The following is a 21,452-nucleotide window of genomic DNA, read 5'->3' on the forward strand; positions in this document are numbered from 1 at the left end:
CGAGATTTTTGAGGGTTTCCATACTTTTTCCTCATCCTGTATATTAATATAAACACGATTTATATGTACATAAAAGCAAAACAAAATTGATCGTATCAAAACTGAAAAGATTGAGGTTGATATTTTTTTGACACCATCTTGAAAGTGACATCAGAAGTGAGAAAATGACACGTTGAAACTTTGCGTGCTATTGTCAACGAAGGATATAAAGGAAAACGCAAAATCAGATCGCTAGAACATGTTTGTGAAATGTTCCAAAATATATTTACGTTTTTCTCTTGATAGTCAATCAACGATCATAAAATGATTGTGACATGAGGCTTGGTCATGCGAAATGCTTGCGAATGCGCATGATTGAGCCTCATATTACAGTAATTTATAGTTATTGATTGATTATCAAAAAGACAAAATAGTTTTCAGAGCAGTTTTAAAGTGCTTAATTAAAGAATTATTTCACACAAGTATCTTTTTTATTTCAAAATAACATGCAAGAATTTTCAGCATGTCATTTCACACCTCTGACGTCATAACCCAACATGGCCGCGGCGAGTACTTAGTTTTAAAATTAAAGTTGCATGTATTGTTTGATCAAAATAATGCCATTATCAAGTTTCTAACTTTAACCAAATTACATGTTTAGTGAAAAAAGATAGTAAAAAGATTTGCAGAAATATTAGAAAAGAATTACAAAATCATATAATTTTCGAAAAATTGATATGAAAAACATTATTTCTAACGGCGGTTAACGTGACAATCGTAAATCTGACACAGCTTATTCATTTTTCTAGTAAGTTTGATATATAACGTGTGTCTATCGGTACATATGATAATTTTATTACGTACCAATACGTAACTTAGGCAGTCTCGGCCAAAAATATATGTTAACTCAAAGCATTAAAACAAAGTCAAACACGAGAAACGATGATTTTTATGAGTTTCTAGATATTACGTATCTAGAACGTATCGTGTAAATACGTATAGTATTTAAAATATTATGATTAATATTTTCTTGCGATTTTTGTCAAAGCTATCATATATATTAAGGGTATGCAAAAGTTTCCATCGTTCACATATAGATGTCACTGTGAATTATTTACATGAATTATATGAATTGCGATGCATTTTTGTTAGATTATATCAGTATTAGTCAACCTGCATAGAAACTGATGCATAATAAGTCATATTCATTGACACAAACATTTCTAATTTGTATGAAGATGGAAGTCAATGAAACGCGTATTCGTCATTTTATACTTTTTTTATTTCGTCAGCGCAAAACAGCTGCTGAAGCAACCAGAATAATTTGCGAAACTTGTGATGAGGGAATGATAGCTGAAAGTTCATGTCGTGAGTGGTTTCGGCACTTTAAAAGTGGCGATTTTGACTCGAAAGACAAGGAACGTGCTAGGTGACCGCAAGAGATGAGTTCGGATAACTTGGAAGCGTTATTGTAAAAATATTCGATTCAATCGAGTGTAAAACTTGAGAAAAGGATACACATCAATCAAGAATTAATCAAAGCACTATAATTCAATGCTTGCATGAGACGTGGAAAATTCTGAAAGAAGAAAAATGGGTTCCCCATGAATTATCCAAGAATGCTGTTGCCAGCCGAGTCACCATTTGCCTTTCACTGCTCAATAGACACAAACACAAGTCTTTTTTATATCGAATTGTGACCGGAGACGAAAAATGGATTTATTATGACAATTCCAATCGCAAAAGATCATGGGTAAATTTTGGAGAACCCTCTACGTCACAGCCAAAACAAAATATCCATGGTCATAAGGTCATAAGGTCATTTTGTGTATCTGGTGGGACATACAACGAGTGCTATATTGTGAGCTGTTAAAACCATCTCAGACATTACCGCGGTATTATACAGTAGACAACTGAAGCAGTTGAATGAGCAATTGATTGAGAAACGACCATATTTTACGACAAAGTAAAACAAAGTGATTTTTCTGTACGACAATGCCAAAAGCTCAATGTTGCATTGACAACCCGGGAAATTTTAATGGAATTGCAATGGGAAATCCTACCACATCCGGCATATTTTCTAAATATTGCTCCATCAGATATTTACTAATTTCGTTCTATGCAACACAGTCTTTCCGCTATACGATTTCGCAATATTGAGGAGGTGCAACTATTCATCGATAATTTTATTCATTCCAAGAGCAAAGACTCTTTTATCGTGGTATTCATTTTTTGCCTGAAAGATGGCGAAAAGTAATAGATAACACCGGAAAATATTTCGATTAAAGATACTATGTCATTTATAATAATAATAATAATAATATTATTATTATTATTATTGTTATTGTTATTTATGTGTATGTATGTATGTATATGTATCATAAATCATATATATATTTATAAATATTTAATAAACATTTAATAAATAATAGATTAAGTAATAAATAAACAATTCAATAGACTTACCAAATTTTTCCGTATTGTATTAATTATTAAGTTTTAATAGTATTGTTACGAACTAGCTGCCCTTTTATTCACGAATTTCAGAATAAAATTTTGGTTTTATTTATTTTTAAGTCGGTCAAAATTGTCGCAGCTGAGAAAAATCACAATATTTTCGAGCGATTCCATGTGCGTGCTGACGCACGCGCGCGCGCGTATATTTGCATGTATCATGTCACATAATCAAATTATGAAATTGTGGCAGTTGACTCATTTATCTAGTATAGTCGCGTATCTGTATCAAATTTTGTGAAACAGATCGCGGTGGTCCGGAACCGAATATCGCGAGCGCAAAGTCGAGCGTACAACTGCATAAATTCGTAATTTTATGTTAACAAGAGGCAATTTAACGTGAGCTCGCATGGTTATTGTAATACCGTTTGTTTACAAATTTGCATGTTGCCTTTATCGCGCGGTCGGTGGACTTGTATTTTGCTGAATAACGGTCGTATATTGAAGGATCACGTATAACCTGCCGCTCGTTGGTAGCTGATTCATAATAAAAGTGTTCCCTTCAAGCATTGTTATAATGATTTTTTAATTATCAGCGAAGCGGATCTCAATTATTCCTAATGCGACGCGAGCGCGAGCCAGTGCTGCCATTTGATCATTATTCGTTGTATATAATTCACAGCATGGCTAAAAAAAATACAAGCGGTCGTTATTACGTGGAATTAGGTTGAGTCCGATTTAAGCGGAATATTTTTGTACTTTTTCATCTTACCCCTCGCGCGTCGGTCGTCCTCTGTTCTCCTCTTTCTTTTTTATTTTTAACGCGGCTAAGTCCGACGATGGAGCTCCGTATCTCCGAAGTATCGCAGAACTCACGGCGGTTTCTTCTCCATCGATCCAATTATCTCGTGACGAGCAGTCGACTCGTGCCTTTGCTTCTTTTTCTTTCCTTCGTTCCGTGATATTCATCCCTTCGTCATTTGCCGGAATATTAACGCCGGTCGCTCGAGTGATCGTCGCCGGTCGAGGTCGACGACAGTGCGACGAGCAGTGGATTCGCGCTGGCCGAACTGAAAGTTTCTTTTCAGATACGCGCGACTTCCTCAAGAGAGATCAGCATCGACGATGTAACGACCAAAAATTGTCCAATTATTTTCACGGTGCGCGGAGAAGCGTCTCGCGTCGGGACAAGGCACGCACGGTGAGGCGCGTCAGTCTGCCGTGAAGAGCGCTCGAGTGAAAGATTATCGACTACGTCGCGCTCGAGTTTCGCGAGATATTTCTCACTCCCCGCGCACGTGCGAACGTTCCGTGAATTTATATTTCCGCGGTGCATAAAATATCGCTGTTAAAATAATAAGGTACGGATCGGCAAAATAAATATTTGCAACGAACACGAGCGCGCGTGCGCGTTTGCATGCACAGCATCGCGCGGAGGAAAATAAAAATTGTATGGATGCATTTTATTGAGGGCTCGAAGGGGGAGAGAAACTCGCGGCTCAATCGAGTGAACCTTTTTGTTGCGAATCGCGTCGAGTCGCAAGCAACTCCATGAAATTTCGGGATCGTGTCTTCCGCGGCGCGTCGAGGTGAAAGAACATTGATTATTACGGAGGGAGTTTTGTTGTGTCGTCGGTGCCACATTTTTCCGCGGTTTCTCACTATACGTGTCTGCAAATTTCATTTCCACACGGTGAATTTTATTCTTGCGCATGCGCTGAGTTTTATATCTGTTATAAATTTTATTTTCACGCTTCGCGTGTGGACGCAGCCGAGAAAATATTCTCTTAGAATTGCGGAACTAACATACATTAGATACGCGCGATGTCAAAGTATAATGTACCGATTAAAAACGCGTTTCTTTTCCTCTCTCTCTCTCTCTCTCTCTCTCTCTCTCTCTCTCTCTCTCTCTCACTCTCTCACTCTCACTCTCTCTCTCTCTCTCTCTCTCTCTCTCTCTCACTCTCTCACTCTCTCACTCTCTCACTCTCTCACTCTCTCACTCTCTCACTCTCTCACTCTCTCACTCTCTCACTCTCTCTCTCTCTCTCTCTCTCTCTCTCTCTCTCTCTCTCTCTCTCTCTCTCTCTCTCTCTCCCTCTCTCCCCCTCCCTCCCTCTCTCTCTCCCTCCCTCTCTCCCTCTCTCCCTCCCTCCCTCCCTTCCTCCCTCCCTCTCTCTCTCCCTCTCTCTCTCCCTCTCTCTCCCCCTCTCTCGCTCCCTCTCTCTCTCCCTCTCTCTCTCCCTCTCTCTCTCCCTCTCTTTCTCTCTCTCTCTCTCTCTCTCTCTCTCTCTCTCTCTCTATCTCTCTCTCTCTCTATCTCTCTCTCTCGTGCATGCATAGAAAGAGAATGACGGTACGCGAGCGCGTATGTTGTAGATATTTTTATGATATAAACATGGAAGTGAACACCTCTTATGCGACGGATTACGCATTCGCATTATAAAATATTTATCACGATTTATTCTATCAGTCGTAATTAAACTTTCAGTTGCATTAGCGTATGTGGACGCATGCATAATATATATGCGCCAATATATGATAACATCTCTTTGAGTACGTATTAAGCATTATGTCGCACACGCGCTCGGCGCACTGTTCATAATTAAAACTTCAGAGCCACGCCATTAATAAAATGTCGGATTCGTTCAGAGAGAATTATCGCCAGGTCGGTTTGTTGTTATCGATTAGCGTCGGTGGAGTGACAAATAATCGGGCCGTGTGTGTATTACACGATACGAAGCATATATCGTTCATCGTTTGTCGAGTTCTTTGTTAATTTCTCATTATCTCGAATTTTTAAATCATCCTCCTGCTTCGTGATACGGAGTGTGCCCCGGGGCTGTCATCCGAGGTTATCGATCCTTCTCTGAGCGTGCACTGTGTGTATTATTCGCGGTGATCTTAGGTATATATACAAAGTGTATAGGAAATTCCGAAACGGCGAAATATCTCGAAAACTAAGCACCTTAGAAAAAAATTTTGCGGACAAAAGTTGTATGAATTCAAGGGGGCATAAAACAACTATATATCATTGCATATCATTATATAAATATATATCATTTTGTTTACAGATGGCGCCCCTTTTGAGATATTCACTGATCATTATTTTTCTTAAACAGGAACCTCATTTTTTATTACACCGCCTTTTTCTACCAATTAATTTGAATAACTTTTGTTTGAAACATTTTTTTGTTTGCTTAATATTTCCTGAGATATTTAAAGAAAACTTGATAATTTTTCTAATATTTAACTTACGATATGTCACAAACTATTTGTCGGAAGAAAAAGTGGCACTAGACTTTTTTACTCTATTTGGTCTCTTGACTTTTGTTAATTTAATGATTTTGAAATTTCCAAAGATTGATAAGTTAACAAAAGTTAGGGCACTATTGTAACAATATATTCTTGAGACTAAATAGAATAAAGAAGTCTAATACTATTTTTTTCTTTCGACAAATGGTTAGCGAGATATCGCAAGTTAAATATTGAAAAAGTTGTCAAGTTTTCCTTAAATATCTCAAAAAATATTAGGCAAATAAAAAAATATTTCAGACAAAAATTATTCAAATTAATTGGTAGAAAAAGGCGGTGTAATAAAAAATTGGGGTTTCTATTTAAGAAAAGTAATAATCAGTGAATATCTCGAAAGTGGTGCTATCTGTAAACAAAATGATATCGTCGTTTCCCCCTTGATACCATAAACCTTTTGTCTCAAACGTTTCTCACAAGGAGATGGCAAGACATGTAAAGTCGATAATTGAATGAGTCATATTTCATTCGAATGGGGGGGGGGGTTGAATACATAGAAACTCTAAAAGGGTTTGCGTGCATAGACCTTCGTTCGTGAAAAATTTACAATTAAAAAGCAGCTGCACGTTAAGTATAGTAACTTGGAGTTAATAAGCGTGAAGCGGGTAGCTGCGGAAGCTAAGGCGCGTGCTAGTACTTTGTCGTCTACGTCCGAGAAGTGGTTCGAGTGCTCACAATGCCAACTTCTTTTTATTTTATAATATTATGCTTGCTATCTCCTTTCATATTTTTCAGAGTATCTTTTCACTCTTAATATCTTTCAGATTTTTGCCTGGTTCATTTAAAATAGAATACCCTATATACAGAGTGTCCGGTAATTAGCTGCCAACCTGAAATGTGAAGGTAGATGGGTTAAGACAAACATAAAAGTCCCATACCGTTTTGCGTGATTCGCGCTAATTATCGAGTTATTAATTACAGAAATCTGATGAATGAGCGTACGCTGAGACGAATGATTGGAGAAGCGTCGCAGTCTCTCGGGTTATAGCGCGGCCCAATCGACCCAGTAACTGTTGGCGGCGTGCGGCGAGATGAAACAATGAATAGCGGCACGTTGTCCTTCCCCTCGCCGCGCACCGACAACAGTTTTTGCATCGACTGGGCTGCTGTGGACTGAAGAGCTGCAATGCTTCTCCAATCATCTATGTCAGGGCGCTCCCACTCCTCAGATTTTTGTCATTAATAACTCGATAATTATTGCGAATTTTGCAAGACGATATGAGACTTTTATGGTTACCTTAACCCAATATACATTTACACTTTGAGTTGGCAGCTAATTATGGGACACCCTGTATAATACGGATACGGTATGGACGGAGAAAACAAACCCATGCACATTCTCTCTCTCTCTCGCTCTCCCTGCCCCCTTCCCCTCTCCCTCTCCCTCTCTCCCTCACTCCCTCCCTCTCTCTCTCTCCCTCTCCCCCTCTCTCCCTCTCCCTCTCCCTCTTCCTCCTTCTCTCTCTCTCTCTCTCTCTCTCTCTCTCTCTCTCTCTCTCTCTCTCTCTCTCTCTCTCTTTCTTTCTGTTTCTTTCTCTTCCGAGTTTCCACGAAAATCTTTTACGAAGATACCATTGAATATTGCAGGGGCTGCACGCTGCTTCGTAGTTTTAATGTCCATCGGCAAGAGTTCTCGTATGTTGGCGTGTAACCAGAAAAGTCCGATGTTCCTAAACGGCAATGGGTCAGATGAAAATCACAGAAACATGGAGGAGGATTGGGAGCGCAACGGGAATTGAACAACGGTGAAAATATCTAAAATTACGTGTTTTCCAGCCGCGTTCTCTCCCTTTCTCTCCCTCTCTCTCTTTCTCTCTTTCTCTCTCTGCCGTTTCTTTTCTAAGTCCCTTTATCCTATTGCGTTGCTTTCGGGTAATTTCGCCTATAAAGATGCGATTTGTGAGCTACACTGTAATCCTTTCGCGATACATCGGACGTGTTTGTCGCAAGATTCTCCGCCATATTTAGCCGACTATCACCGGCTATGTCACAATTACAACTTCAAGCATGCGAGTAGAAATTCTGAAGCTGTGTGAAGTTGGCCCCCCGACCACCAAGAATTTAATTTTGACTATTGCCATTCGTTTGGTGCCGTTGATGCAATCAACGCAATAGCGTTGATGAAATAAACATAAAACAGCTTCCATTAAATAAAAATTACTTAATTATAGAGGTTTACTCATTCCCACTCTTTCGTCATGTCACAGAGAATCCTAACTTAACGTAGTAGTGGTTATTATATTATATGATCGTGGTAGCGGCATTTTAGTTTGCTAGTTTCAAAGAAAATATTTTTTTATATAAGTTATGGTTAATACTTACCTCGATAATTGGTGTTTATAATCAAACTGACGCTTAAATTCGATTTTACATGTCACATATTGTTAATGAAAACCACTTAAAGCCGCTAAATAGACGCCACTGAGATTCACGGTGATGTCAATACCCCTTCTTGTTGATGCGTCTTCTGCCCAGAAATTCGCCAATAAGCAAATCTTTATAGTTTAGTAACTTTACAATAAACAAACAATTATAATGAGAATAATGTATATTATGAAAGGATGTCGCGGGAAGTGCTTTTTTAAACTTGGCAGGCTAACCTAATACTCTCAAATTCAATTTTCATTAATAATTACTACTATTTTCTATCAAACGTCAGGAATTGACTACCAACCGTAAAAATATAACCACCAAGAAATTTGTCACAATGAAAGTTACATAGAATAACGCGACAAGGGAATGTCGCGTAACATTTTTTAAACTTAGAAAGCCAGCTTCACAAATATAAACTCGACTTTCACTAATAACGAAAACAATTTTGACTATCAAACGTTGGGAATGGACTACCAAACGCTATCAAACGACAGCCGATTGGTGATGGTCAAAATTATCCAGGACACCGTGGAAACCGATTTTCGAAACGGGGGGCCAACTTCACAAACAATTTTTATTTTTTGCGAGAACTATTGCACTTTTGACTACCAAACGTTGGGAATGGACTATCTAACGCTACCAAACGACCACCAAACGAATGGCAATGGTCAAAATTAAATTCTTAATGGTCGGAGGGCTAACTTCACGCAGCTAAATTTTGAGATAGATAGCGTAACCAAACACTGAGATATCGCGTTACAAAAGACTCATCGAGACACTATACATAACCGAAGGGCTCGAGAATTATCACGTGCAGATCGGAGCCCGATTGATCCGAATTAAGAAGAAGGAAAGAGAGAAGTGAGCCAATGGAAATGATATCGCAAAGCGAACTTTATTATTAACGGACAGAAATCCGAGGAAGAATCGGATAACTGTCGCGACGGTTTTCCCATAATCTGCCGATATGTCGACGTAGAGAGAGACGAGAGATGAGACTCTATTTTCCATTTTCGTGATCTTACACCGTTGTAACATACTTGTCGGCCGGGATTCCTCACGAGGACGAACCCTGCTCCGTGTATGCTCATGTAATCCTTCGCAAAGATTATAGCAGAGCGGGAGGAGAGGATCGTGGTATGTGAGGCGTGCAAAAGAGTACCGCACTTTAATACAAAAGCTATCTTTATTCCTTTAATCTCATATCAGTCGTGAAAAATCCCTCGCTACATTCAAAGTACATACGACATGTGCAGAATCGAATACATTACGTTATACACGGTAATACAAATCGTATTGCTCAATCGTTCGGAACATCGTGTGTACTTGAAATTGTGTCTCTGTGTATGTGTACGTACATATGTATTTACTTGTACGTATGCACGTGTATGCGTGTTTTAAGTGGTATATGAGCGTGTGCGCCTGTCCATGTATGTATACGTAAGATTGTGTCTGCGAGCGTCTGAGAGTCGTAACTCTCTACGGGAGTTTTACGGTCGAGAAAAGGAGGATGCTTTACGTGGGGGGGGGGGGGCGAGGGGGATAGGAGGCGCGGCAAGAAAATGTGGTAGGAAGGGTATTTTCGAAGGAGATCGATTCGAGTGTGGCTTCGGCCCTCATTTTCTCATGTATACTTAATGTTACACTCCTCCTTTCTCTATCACTCGCTCGCTCTCGCTCTTTCTCTCTCGTTCCTCACATCCCGCCGTCAAACACCACACACACACACACACACACACACAACACACGAGTGCACAGAGTGAACATTCATGAACTTCAGTTTATCGCGAAACGTTTCTTTAGTAGCCTTGGGACACTCCACATATGAATTAATGAGTAAATGGCGCATCATTCTTTATAAAACCTTTTCCCCCGAAAATGGCGAGTATTCGGTACAAAACGTACGAATGCTTAGACGCAACGTCATGAACGTTTCCCGATGCTTCCCGAAAAAGAGAACGTTTTCTGCCTAAACCGGAAAACCGTATCCGCTTGCCTGCCTGCCTGTCGTCGTCATTACCTTTAACTTCTAACTGACATGCATATCTGACGGGCGGAGTTGCCGGGAGTTTCGTCGGACGGCTGATTAATGCATCGACGTGTGATTACATTTAGCGGAAAGCATCGTAGTGGCGTGCGTTGTAAATGCGAGGGAAGTTAATAGGGCAGACCCCTTTCCTCGCGAGATTTTCCTCCGCGTGAATGTTTCACTGCGTGAGTCTGCGAGGAAAGCCGATTAATATTCACAACCGATCTCGGGACGCTAAGCCTTCATACGATGAAATTCTGCGCGTATGATTTCCTTGCGAAATTTAATTCCACCGATTTATCAGGGCAGAACTCGGTTTCCGAAATATTCCCATTCGTTTTGAAAATATTAAAAGTCCTCAAAGTGAAATAAAAGTTGAAGCAATGTATGCGTGGGAAATGGTATGAAATGATAACTTGATATCCTTTTGTATCTCTCTCTCTCTCGCTCGTTTTTTCTCCCCTCTCTGTATGTAGATTTTTTATAAATTATATTTTGGAAAATACGTAAAACGGAACGCAGTAAAATGTTTTTCGTATGAAAAAGAGAAAAATAGAAATGTCACGTATATGTTTATATTTATTGACGAATCACGAAGATCCTGGATTTTCAAGAGAAGTTCGGACCATGATATAAGAATACAATAAAGAATATGAAGTATTACATATATAAATATATATATATATATATACAGGGTATATGAAAAGTACTGGGACGGCGAAATGTCTTGAAACTCAGCATTTTAGAAAAAAATGTTTTAGACAAAAGTTCTATGATTTCAAGGGGAACATGAAACGACCATATCATTTTGTTTATCGAGGGTGCCAGTTTCGAGATATTCACTCATCATTCCTTTTTTTAAATGGAAATCCTAATTTTTTATTATATCATTTTTTCCTACCAATTTTAACAATTTTAATTTTAACAATTTTTGTCTGAAACATTTTTTATCTAAAATGGTTAATTTTCGAGATATATCGCCGCCCTAGTGTTTTTCTTATATACTTTATATATATATATATATTCCTAAGAATATGCAATCGTTCAATTTTGTTTAACAAATTACAGATTTGTCGCAAATTATACAATGTAACACAGCTGCTAACATCTTAATATTCTTAATCGACACAATAATTTAATTAACGACATATCTATAAATTTCCAAATCACGTTTTATTTTAGCGTAAAAGTATCTTTTAAATTCTTGTCACATTAAAATTTCACCTTTTCTTAGAAATACAAATAATGATATATACATGTTAAATATATGACCGTATAATGTATGAATGTGTTACAAGTATGTTATATTACCATTTTTATAAAATAGCTACAAACAAATAATTTATCCTGTTGATATCCAAGCAACAAAATAACGTTGAAAGGGATATTAATAATGCATTAATATTAAAAATGCAGCATTTTTGAATGTGTCGATTGGGACAATTACTCTTATAACATAAAGAAAGGTTGTATGAACCGTTATGTTCAACCTAAGATGATTTTAAATCTTAAAGTCTCTTGAAAAATTATGTTCAAAATATCGAACTTATAATTTTTAATAACAGTAATAATTAAATATTTTTTTCCAATAATGTATAATATTTTATTTTTAATTTGTCAATACTTAATATTCTTTCGTTACTTAATAATCAACATAGAGATATTTGTTTATCATTATCACTTTACTTTGTATTACATATTTTTGTTATTTCATGAATTGAATTATACTTTTGCAAACTCTAATTTTGTTTTAATTTCCGTCATAAATGTTTACCAATACTGTATTTAAATTGTGCATAAATTCTAAAGTAAAACATATGATTTTTCTATTATTTTACCGTCGTTATATGTAATATTGCACATAATGACGGTAAAATTGTCTTCTTATATGGTGACTTGAATAATAGCTTTCTGAGCTTGATATTGGTTTTACATTAATTCTATAAATTGCATTGAATTTAAGAGAGAGATATTTAAGGGAGAGAGTATTTGCCCTATTCTCTGACACTACTTACTGCATATTTTCTACATATTAAAAACAAATTTATTTATAAAATATTGAATATTGGATTTATTCCGATATTTATTGGTATTTAATTTTTATACGTGTTTTCAATAAACAATGCATTACAATTATGTGACTAATTCAATTACAAAAAGAATATGTGCAATAAGCAAATATCAAATAATTTAATGTGTGTGTGTGGGTATGTGAAACTTTGAATGAATAAATATGATTAATATCTAAATAAAATAAATTTTGTTTTTTACAACCTCTTTTTTTATTGGCATTGCATTCTGTTAGAAAGTAAAAATAAAAAATAAAGAAGGAAAAATAAGAGTTATAGAGATAAAAATAGCACTAATAGATATTTATATTTGTATTCGATATAATGATAAACAAGAAAATGATAAACAAAAAAGATAAATAAAAATGGAAAGAAGGTATTAGCAAATGTCAACAAACTAAGATGCTTTTTTGTACTTTTATTTAGCTTCGTTATTATACCAAATCTAAATTTACGTTTCTTTTGGTTCTTTGAAACATACCTATTTTCTCTATCCTCGCTACTCTTTCCTTCTCACTTCTTCTAAATTTCTAAATTCTATTAAAATTAACATAACATGTGAGTACGCGCGTTTGTCAATAAAAACTAATGACAAAAAGTTATAAAAAGAAAATATTATTTTATTATTAATCGTATCACTTTTATCATTTTATTAATTTTATTATTTATATTTACCAATTATTTAATCTTTATTTTTCATACATTCGCTGCTTGCACTTGAATAAGCTACATGATTAATACATTTGTTAATTTTAAATTAAAAAATTATAATAATTTAGTTTAATTAATATATTATTTAATTTAATGCATTATTTAATTTAACCTCCCTGTGTAAGAGTTTTCCTTAACTTGAACGTTATCAAAATACATGAGTTTTTTTAGAAAGGGTTGCAAAGTAAACGCTGTTCTAAGATTTTTGGGATCATAGATTACGAATCTGAAGTCAGAATTTCAAAACTCAAAATGGCGAATTCAATATGGCGGTCATATATCCGACATTTAATAAATTTAGAATTTTCTTGCTACGATTGGCCTGAAAGTTATTATTCGGGAGTTTTTAAAATCACTGAGGACGGATCTAAAGTCAGATTTTAAGATGACGGATCCAATATGATGGCCATATATACGTTTTCCCGTGAAAATTAAGAGATTCTCGTCTAATAAATTTGAAAACTATTACTCGAGAGTTTGAGAAATTACTACGAATTTGATTACAAATTTGAACTCATCAATTGGAAATAAAAATAACAAAAGGGATGTAAAATCGGACTTGGAGCTTCCACGTGGCACAGCCTGGGTATACTTTATCAAGCGGAAAGTATAGCAAATCCTAGTCTTAGTATGAGTGTTGAACGCAATTGAATCCGCCATTTTGAATTTCGAAATACTGACCTTAGATTTGTAATCAGCAACCTGTGAAACTCCCCAGTAACAGTTTCCAGGCAAATCAGAATGAAATAGTCGAAATCGGACTGGAAAATCATGTACTTGACCGCCATACTGGATCCGCCATTTTGAATGTTGAAATTCTAACTTCAGATTTGTAATCAGCGACCTCAAAAACCTTTAAGTAAGAGTTTCCAGACCGATTTGAGTACTTTTAGAGCACTTTTGTAAGGACGAAAAATTGAAAAATTATTACATGAATTTTCTCTTTTTTTTCAATTTTCAATCCAACTTTTTATAATAATATGTGCAAAATTCGATACTGCAATTCGATCTATCTTAAAATACTAGTCTCAAGATTTAATTTGCGAGGTCGCAAACCTCTCTAAGTAATTTCGTTCAGGAGTTTCAACAGAAAATGTTTGGACGAGTATATTCGTCATCGCGCACATGGGAACAACACGGGAACTCCATTTAGATGAGTATATTCGGGATAATGCGCAGGGGGATTAATTAATAATAATTTAATTTAATTTGGTTTAATTTTAAATGAATATTAAACGCAAGTAGAATATCAAGTATAATTGAATATTAAATAATTTCAAATATACATTTTTAATAGAACCTAGAGCTATCCTAGAAACTCTTAGAAAGCCTGTTATTAAGCTTTAATATGGGGAATATGGAGTAAACGGTAATAAATAAATAATCTCAATAAATGCAAAGAATAATAGTTTTTATGTAAAGTTTTTATGTAAAGTATTTACCTTGAAATATTCATTGATTTAAAGTTCAACAAAGTTTGTAGCTTTAATGTAGAATCAGAATTTTAACTTTTGAATTCTCAATTTGGTAAAAATAAATATGGAAGAAAGAGAGCGACAGATTGACGATAAATTTTTATCTATGAAGGGGCTAAATGCATTTCGTAAAAAAAACGGAGTTTTTGGAAAAAATGGAAAAAAACAAGTTATATTTTTTCGCGAGAAAGAATAAGGGAGAGAAGGATGGGTAGAACAGGAGAGAGAGAGAGAGAGAGAGAGAGAGAGAGAGAGAGAGAGAGAGAGAGAGAGAGAGAGAGAGAGAGAGAGAGAGACAGAGAGAAATTTTGTTTTGATCATGTTGAATTTTTATTTTTCTTCCGTCAGATTTTAATCAGATGTGAATAAATCAGTCAGATGTGAATAAATATGCATGAAGAAATTAGAGAGGTTTATGAAATTCTCTTTTATAGTGCGACCTCGAAAAAATTAATCTTCCTCAGCATACCTCGATGCATGAAATCGTTCGTTTCTAATTTCTCTGAGGTATTAAATAATTATCTTTAAAAAGCTCTCCTCAAGGAAAATGCATTAAATTTTGCTGCGGAATTGAACTCAATTTAACGATGTTATTTATTCAAACCATAGGCGGGGTCCTTTAAGGAAGCTCTTTAGGAAGAGGATTCTTTAAGGAAATGGCGATTTAATGGTGCGCGTTCTCTAATTAGTTAATTTCCGAAACGTTTCGCGACGCTTGAAATGACATGCTTAAATGCCTGGCTGATATTTAATATCTTTCCTTGCTTTTCCGAGTTGCAGATAAGCGCGGAGAAAGTTAGAAAATAGATAATGTGATATAACACAGTTCCTTTTTTTCTCAAAACGCGCAACTTCGAGGAGAGCTCCAACAATTTTTACCGAACTCGAATTCGATTAAACGTTCACAATGATCTAATGCGGTCGCCGCATTTTCGCCAGATTTTTGTCAAAAATACGAGCCTAATGGCCTGCGCATTCACGGCAGATTAATTGAAATTCACGAAATTAACTACGCGCGCGTCGAAGTTATCCTCGTTAGCAAGCTCGTTTAAAAAGTTCTAATTAAATGAAACGGCGAGCGCGGAACTGTTCTCTTTGCAGAATTTTGTCACTGCGCGAAATCGCGTTCGTTCCTAAAATTCGATATATAGAATTTCGAAAATTAGCAAATGAAGATATCTCGTACGTGATAAATTAAAATTTAAGTGAATCTCTGTTATTATAGATGCGCGCTTCCAATAAAATAACCTGGCTCTTCACTCTCAACAAAAAAAAAGATAAACGCTTTTGCACTCGCTTATTTAAAAATAACGATTTTAATTTCGACATGTTATTCGACTCCTCCTCTCTGTCTTTTTCTCTTAAATTTCATTTTATTAATTTGCTAGAAAATTGTCCGAATTCAATTTAACAATGACCGATTTTTTCATTGACCGACAGTACGGACAGTTTTCTCCCATCTTTTCTCTTCCGTCCGGCGAAGCATTCTAGTTTCACTTGAGATTTCTCGAAATGTAAGTAAATTAGTTGTCCTGGAGCAAGATGAAATATTGTTATATGCGAAATTCAAGGATATATTTCGAGTTATCTCGACGGTAAAGCTTAAAGGACACGGCGGGGCTCTATATCCTCTCGCGAGTCGCCAGACTGGAAGGCAAACACTGTTCATCCGTGAATCGCGTCGTGATTACGGCGACGGAAAGGAAACCAGTTTCCTCGTTGCCGAGTACTTCTGACGATGAAAAGGTCTTCCAGGACGGCTTCGGGGCGGGGCGCATTCTTTCGTCACGTCCGGCGCCGCACCTCGCACTTTTATGATAAATTATCATCAACCCATCAGCTCGTTTTTCGCGAATTTGCACGATTCTCGACTTCCAATTATAGAGGATGACCATTAAGAAGTGTTGAGAGTAAATGGCTGTTACTTTGCAGCAAATGGACAGAACATAATGCCATTATTAAATGCCATTTGTAGGAAAAACCTGCAAATTTTATTGCAACGTATAATAGCATGAAATAAGTATACAGTAGTTAAGTATTTAAAGTAAAGATTACGGGAAAGTGCTACAAATTTGGCGAGACAGATAACTCAATAATAAATGTTTTTAAAGCGTTGTCCTATATCGTACCTATACGGTCAATTAACATACCGTACATAATAAAGTTACCGATAATTGTGCAAAATCATATCAGAATATTGAACGAATCTTAAATAATATCAGCTAAACGTAGCATAATTGCAGCGCGATTTTAATAGGGGAACGTAGAAAAGTTTTAAAAATGAACTTTCTGAGTGTAGTTTTGCTTGAGACCCTTAGATTCATATTTACTTCAGAACTCACGATATATTCATCTATATAACTTTTCTCTGTTATAGAAGCGTTGATAATGGTCCTCTCTCTTTCATCGACGGAGCGCTGGCTTCTACTACGGCTAAGATAAAATTGACGGATTTTAGGTATACAATCTTAGTCAGTTGAATTTCTACTAAAATAACACGGGAGAAACTTAACGGTTTAATTTTAACATCTTCCTAATGGTCACTCAGTATATGTACGCACGCGTGAGGTATTATCGAAACGAACGATGACCGGTATTTTCTCACCGCGAAAGCAACATTCAACTGATCAATCTATTCCTGATGTTTGTCAGCTTACTCGATCAGCCAGTCGTTCAAGAGGGCGAAGCCATCTCGAATCGCGAAGACACCTTCAAAAAATAACTACTTTCACAAATTTTCGTCTCGTAGTGTTTTCGTCGCACCATATGTAATATTATATATCTATCTGTGTTATGTCTGTACGTGTTGTGTGTGTATATATATATTTATTTATATATTTATATATACGCGCATATGTATACAACTATACGAGGTATTCCGGAAATAACGTACACTGTTCTCAAGAACTGAATCCCCAAGAGATGGATCAACCTGCGAAATATTCTCCAGCGAAAATGGAACTGAAGTATCGATTACAGCGAAACGATAAAACGAGCCAATTTGAGAGCAGAGCCGCGATTCTCTCTTAAAATCCCCGCGGATGTTCGAGAAAACACGTAGGATCGGTTAATTTCAAGTTTCATAAAATTTTAATCTCTCTAACGTGTTCCAAAATGATTTCCCCGAGGCTAATTAACGTTTCCCCGAGGTAAGTTTGCGCATCTCCGTAATATCCTTCGCGGACTCGACTTCTCCTCGCTATATACGCTGTTTTCAGAACACCCTGTACACGTCTTCAACGGTCTCTGTACATCAGGTCGAGCGCCACTGCGGGCCTCCTAATCTCGCACAGTTCGCCAGTCTTAAACACCGAGTTAACATTATTATCACTACAGCAGAATCGCCTACCAGACCGCGTCTTCGCCAGAAACGGCCAAGATCGAGGAGCCCTCGATCGAGAAATCAACGATATTCCGTGTGTTTGACGAGTCTAAAGTAAAATAATATGCAGTCGGTGGATGAGCGCGCAAATGGCTTGAGCAGATTTCCGGGTCACAAGAGCGGCCCGTGACGCATACGGTGCCGAGAGATCTAACATTTTCAACGCCGTCGTCGTTCCTAAACAGCACCGAGGTGATCCGACGAAAGTGACTCGAGTGTCGTTTCAATTACACGTTACACATTGAAAAAATAATAGAATCAATTTTACCACCTTCACGACACGATAATTCTCGTTGGAAATTATACCTGAAGTTAAACACGCGAAAATCGTGCTTACACGAGAAAGACAGTCGAAATCATGATGCAAACGTTCTCTCTTAGAATCTTCGTCACACTTAGCATCTCAAAGAACAGCCTCCTCTAATTATACCTTTCTGCTCGATTACTTCGTCCTGCAATTATCGACTCGTCGCAGCCATATTAAAACTCTCCAAGAGGAGGGGGAGTCAACATGAACAATTAAATTTAATGAATTTCACATTTTCTCGACGGATCCTGCCGGGAGAGCCGTTTTGAGTACCAGTCACGTCTTTATTCGCTACGCCTGAAAGCGTACCTTCTCGGAGTCCCTGAGACGCGTTTCACTCGATCGAGTCCGCCAAACATTTATCTATCACTTTAAGGATCAGTCACGCCATCTTGGTTCCTTTTCAGCACGGCTGAACGTTTCTCCTTGGAGCGAGTCCAAAAGACGTCGTCGTATTTCACGGGCGCGACATGTCGTTTAAATAAATCCGGTCACCATTTTTATGTCCAAAAAAGCACTCGGCACATTTAAACGCGATCCGCGTAAAAATTTTTCCTAGTCAATTTTCCACGAATGCGCGGGACCGCGGAACACGCCCCTCCCCTCCCCTCCCCGCGCCCTCCTTAGCGAGAGAACATACACCTGCGTCGTCCATCCGTCCGTCCATTCTCAGTGACTCCGACTCCGATTCCGTGGGCTGTACACCGCAGCGAGAGAGACATGCCTTCTGATTAATCTATTACGTCTCCACCGCCAGAACGAGCGCCTTTGTTCGCGCCGTCTCGGGTGGCTCTGTTCCGCCAATCACATCCTGGACCCTGTTATCCTCCGCGAATTAATCTGGCAGCGTGACGGGGACAGATTCCCTCCTCGGTGATAATTCGGGTCGTTTGCAGCTTCGTTAAGGTCGTCGCACTTGACGTCTGACACGTAGGAAGGAGATCGTAAAAATCATCTCGACGTTTCTACGTAAATGCGTGGATACCGTTACCCTTATCGCGACGGCATGTCGAGCAGAAGAAGAAATGGCTTTTCTCTTCGCGAAAGAGTCATGGCGTTTCGTTTCGTCGAAGGAATGCGCATTGAAGTTTGCACACTAGGACGTTGAGTGTTTCGTTCGAGAAGAGAATTTTCTCTCCTCCTTTTGTTCGTGTTTGAAACGAGATTGTAATAATTCGAGGATATTTGTGCGACACGCAAATATGGTTCATGTTTCCTTCTCTCTAAGATGGAAACATTTTCGGCTAGGTCGAAGCAGTAAATGATGGTGAGCTCTTCGAGGAAGATCAGCGGTGCTCGGTTGTCAAGAGACCACTAACTTCCCCACTTTTGGAAAACTTAAATTATGGCAGTATACTTTTCAGGGGGTTTTATCGGTCCGACAAATTCCTCTTTCTCTCTTCGAGGTAGAGCTGTGGAGAAGTCGAAAGCCCTGGCTAGGCTCGCGAAACTTGAACGATGTGTCAAAATGTCCGGTCCCATGCACCACGTAGAACGTCTCCCACGTACGCCCTTCAGACTCAGTTACTCCCCGCGTCGTCACAAATCTTTCAAACGTCCATAGCGTCTCCCACGTAGCCTTCATCAGGACTTTCCGGGTGATTCGGCGGTTGTAGCTCCTCGGCGCGCGCGGCGGCCGCAGCTGCAGCCTCGCGCGCGGTTTTGCCAAGCAGGGATCTCGGGGATAGCGGGGTTGTTTCGCCTCTGTAAGCTGCCGGTGGTGACGGAATGAAGGGTACTTCCGGAAAGACGGCGACCGGCGAGACCGGCGACACCGGTAATTGCTGCTGGATGGGTTGTTCCACTGGCTGAATCGTCTGCTGCTGCTGCTGCTGTTGTTGCGGCTGCTGCTGCTGTTGTTGTTGTGAATGTTGCTGTTGATGCTGCTGCTGAAGTTGATGCTGATGTTGATGCTGATGCGGATGCATCGGATACGGGTAGCCCTCAACGGTGTACCTAGCGTCGGTCCTTGGCAAGACAGGGTCGTATCCTGGTGATCTCGCCAGGAACTCCGCTTCCCGGGAATATCTGGCTGGAGGCGCAGCAGCCGAACCCTCTGTCATTCTTTGCCGGAGCCTCGGCAGGGTACTAGCGGTGAAGGAAATTTTGGGCAGACCGAAATTTAAAGGGTAGCCGTCTTGATCCAGGTAGCTCACTTGCGGCAGGACCGGCGGCGGTCTCAGGTCAGGCTGCAGCGGGTAGCCCGAGTCGTACTCCAGAATTTGCCGATCGCCGGTGCCAGCACGCTGATGATGTCGTCCGTAGAGCTGGCCGTAGCCCACCTCAGTACTCTCGGGCACCTCGTTGATTAGATCCGGCTCGGTCAAGTATTTAGCGACCGGGCTAGCTACATAGGCATCTCTGTCCAAGTTGTTTCTAGAAAGTTCGCGACGCTCGAGAGTAGCTGCTCGGTTCATCTCGCGTTCGGTATAGGAGACTACCTGCTGATGTTCCAAACCGATCAGGCTGCCGTTACCCTTACGGCAGGACACCCCACTGGTGGTGTCCTTGGTGATCGGTAATACTGACTTGCTCTGCGTCACCAACGCCTTGGAGTTCCTTTTGCGATCGCGACGGCGTTTCCTCGCACAGTATATCACGCTGCCTACCAGACAGCTCAGGGCAAAGATAGTACCCACCAGCGCGCCGGCCGCTATTGCCGCGACGTAGCCGGACCCAGGATTATCGAAAGGCGGCTCTACAGTGGGTTTTTCGCGAAAGAGCACCCGCAGCGAAAGATTCGCCTCCGCGGAGCCCGCGCTATTCTCCGCGATGCAGCTGTAAGTTCCCTCATTAAAGGACTCCACTGTATAGAGAAACAGTGTGCTGCTTATATTGGTCCTGCCTCGCTCCCGATAGATGCATCTGCATCAGATTAAAAGAAATACAAGGATTAGACGGGAACGTACGCATAGGGTGCTCAACATATAGGTTCGTACGACGGGTTGCCTAACCGTTTCGTTGACAGGTGCGCGTGGTCTCAGCGCGCACTCACATAGGTGTAGCTGGCGATGCGCAATAAGTTTCAAGAAAGTTTGAATACTTTCTTCATAGATTAAAAACAATTAAGAACACGCCTGATAATTCTTGTTTATAAAAAAATCAGAATAGGGAATTTAGCTCCAATAACCTGCACCTTGATATATATATTATAAGGAATATGCTGCTTAGTAATTTTTTAAATATTTTAGTCATCGCTCATTATTTGTTAAAAAATCATTAACAAAACAGTTTTATAAATATTTTTTCGACATAGTATACATTAAAAAAATGTTAAACATATGAGTGAGAAAGGGATGAAGCCCTCTCTCAAAACTCTCACCACTACCCGAAAGAAACCTAACCATAACCCCAATTCTAA

The 21,452-nt window shown here is 38.8% G+C and overlaps 1 protein-coding gene across 1 annotated transcript in view; it reads right to left on the reverse strand.

Moving 5' to 3' along the window:
• Positions 1–14,758: 14,758 nt before the first annotated feature.
• The window catches only part of LOC105186174 (leucine-rich repeat-containing protein 24), a 318,562-nt gene continuing 311,868 nt past the window's right edge, over positions 14,759–21,452 (reverse strand). The window contains exon 4 of the mRNA XM_011146217.2: positions 14,759–20,956. Within this exon, the coding sequence (XP_011144519.2) occupies positions 19,642–20,956 (1,315 nt within the window). The 3' untranslated portion in view covers positions 14,759–19,641. The remainder of the gene's footprint in view (positions 20,957–21,452) is intronic.

This window comes from Harpegnathos saltator, unplaced genomic scaffold (genome assembly GCF_003227715.2).
Source record: "Harpegnathos saltator strain DR-91 unplaced genomic scaffold, Hsal_v8.6 scaffold25, whole genome shotgun sequence".
Classification (NCBI taxonomy): domain Eukaryota; kingdom Metazoa; phylum Arthropoda; class Insecta; order Hymenoptera; family Formicidae; genus Harpegnathos; species Harpegnathos saltator.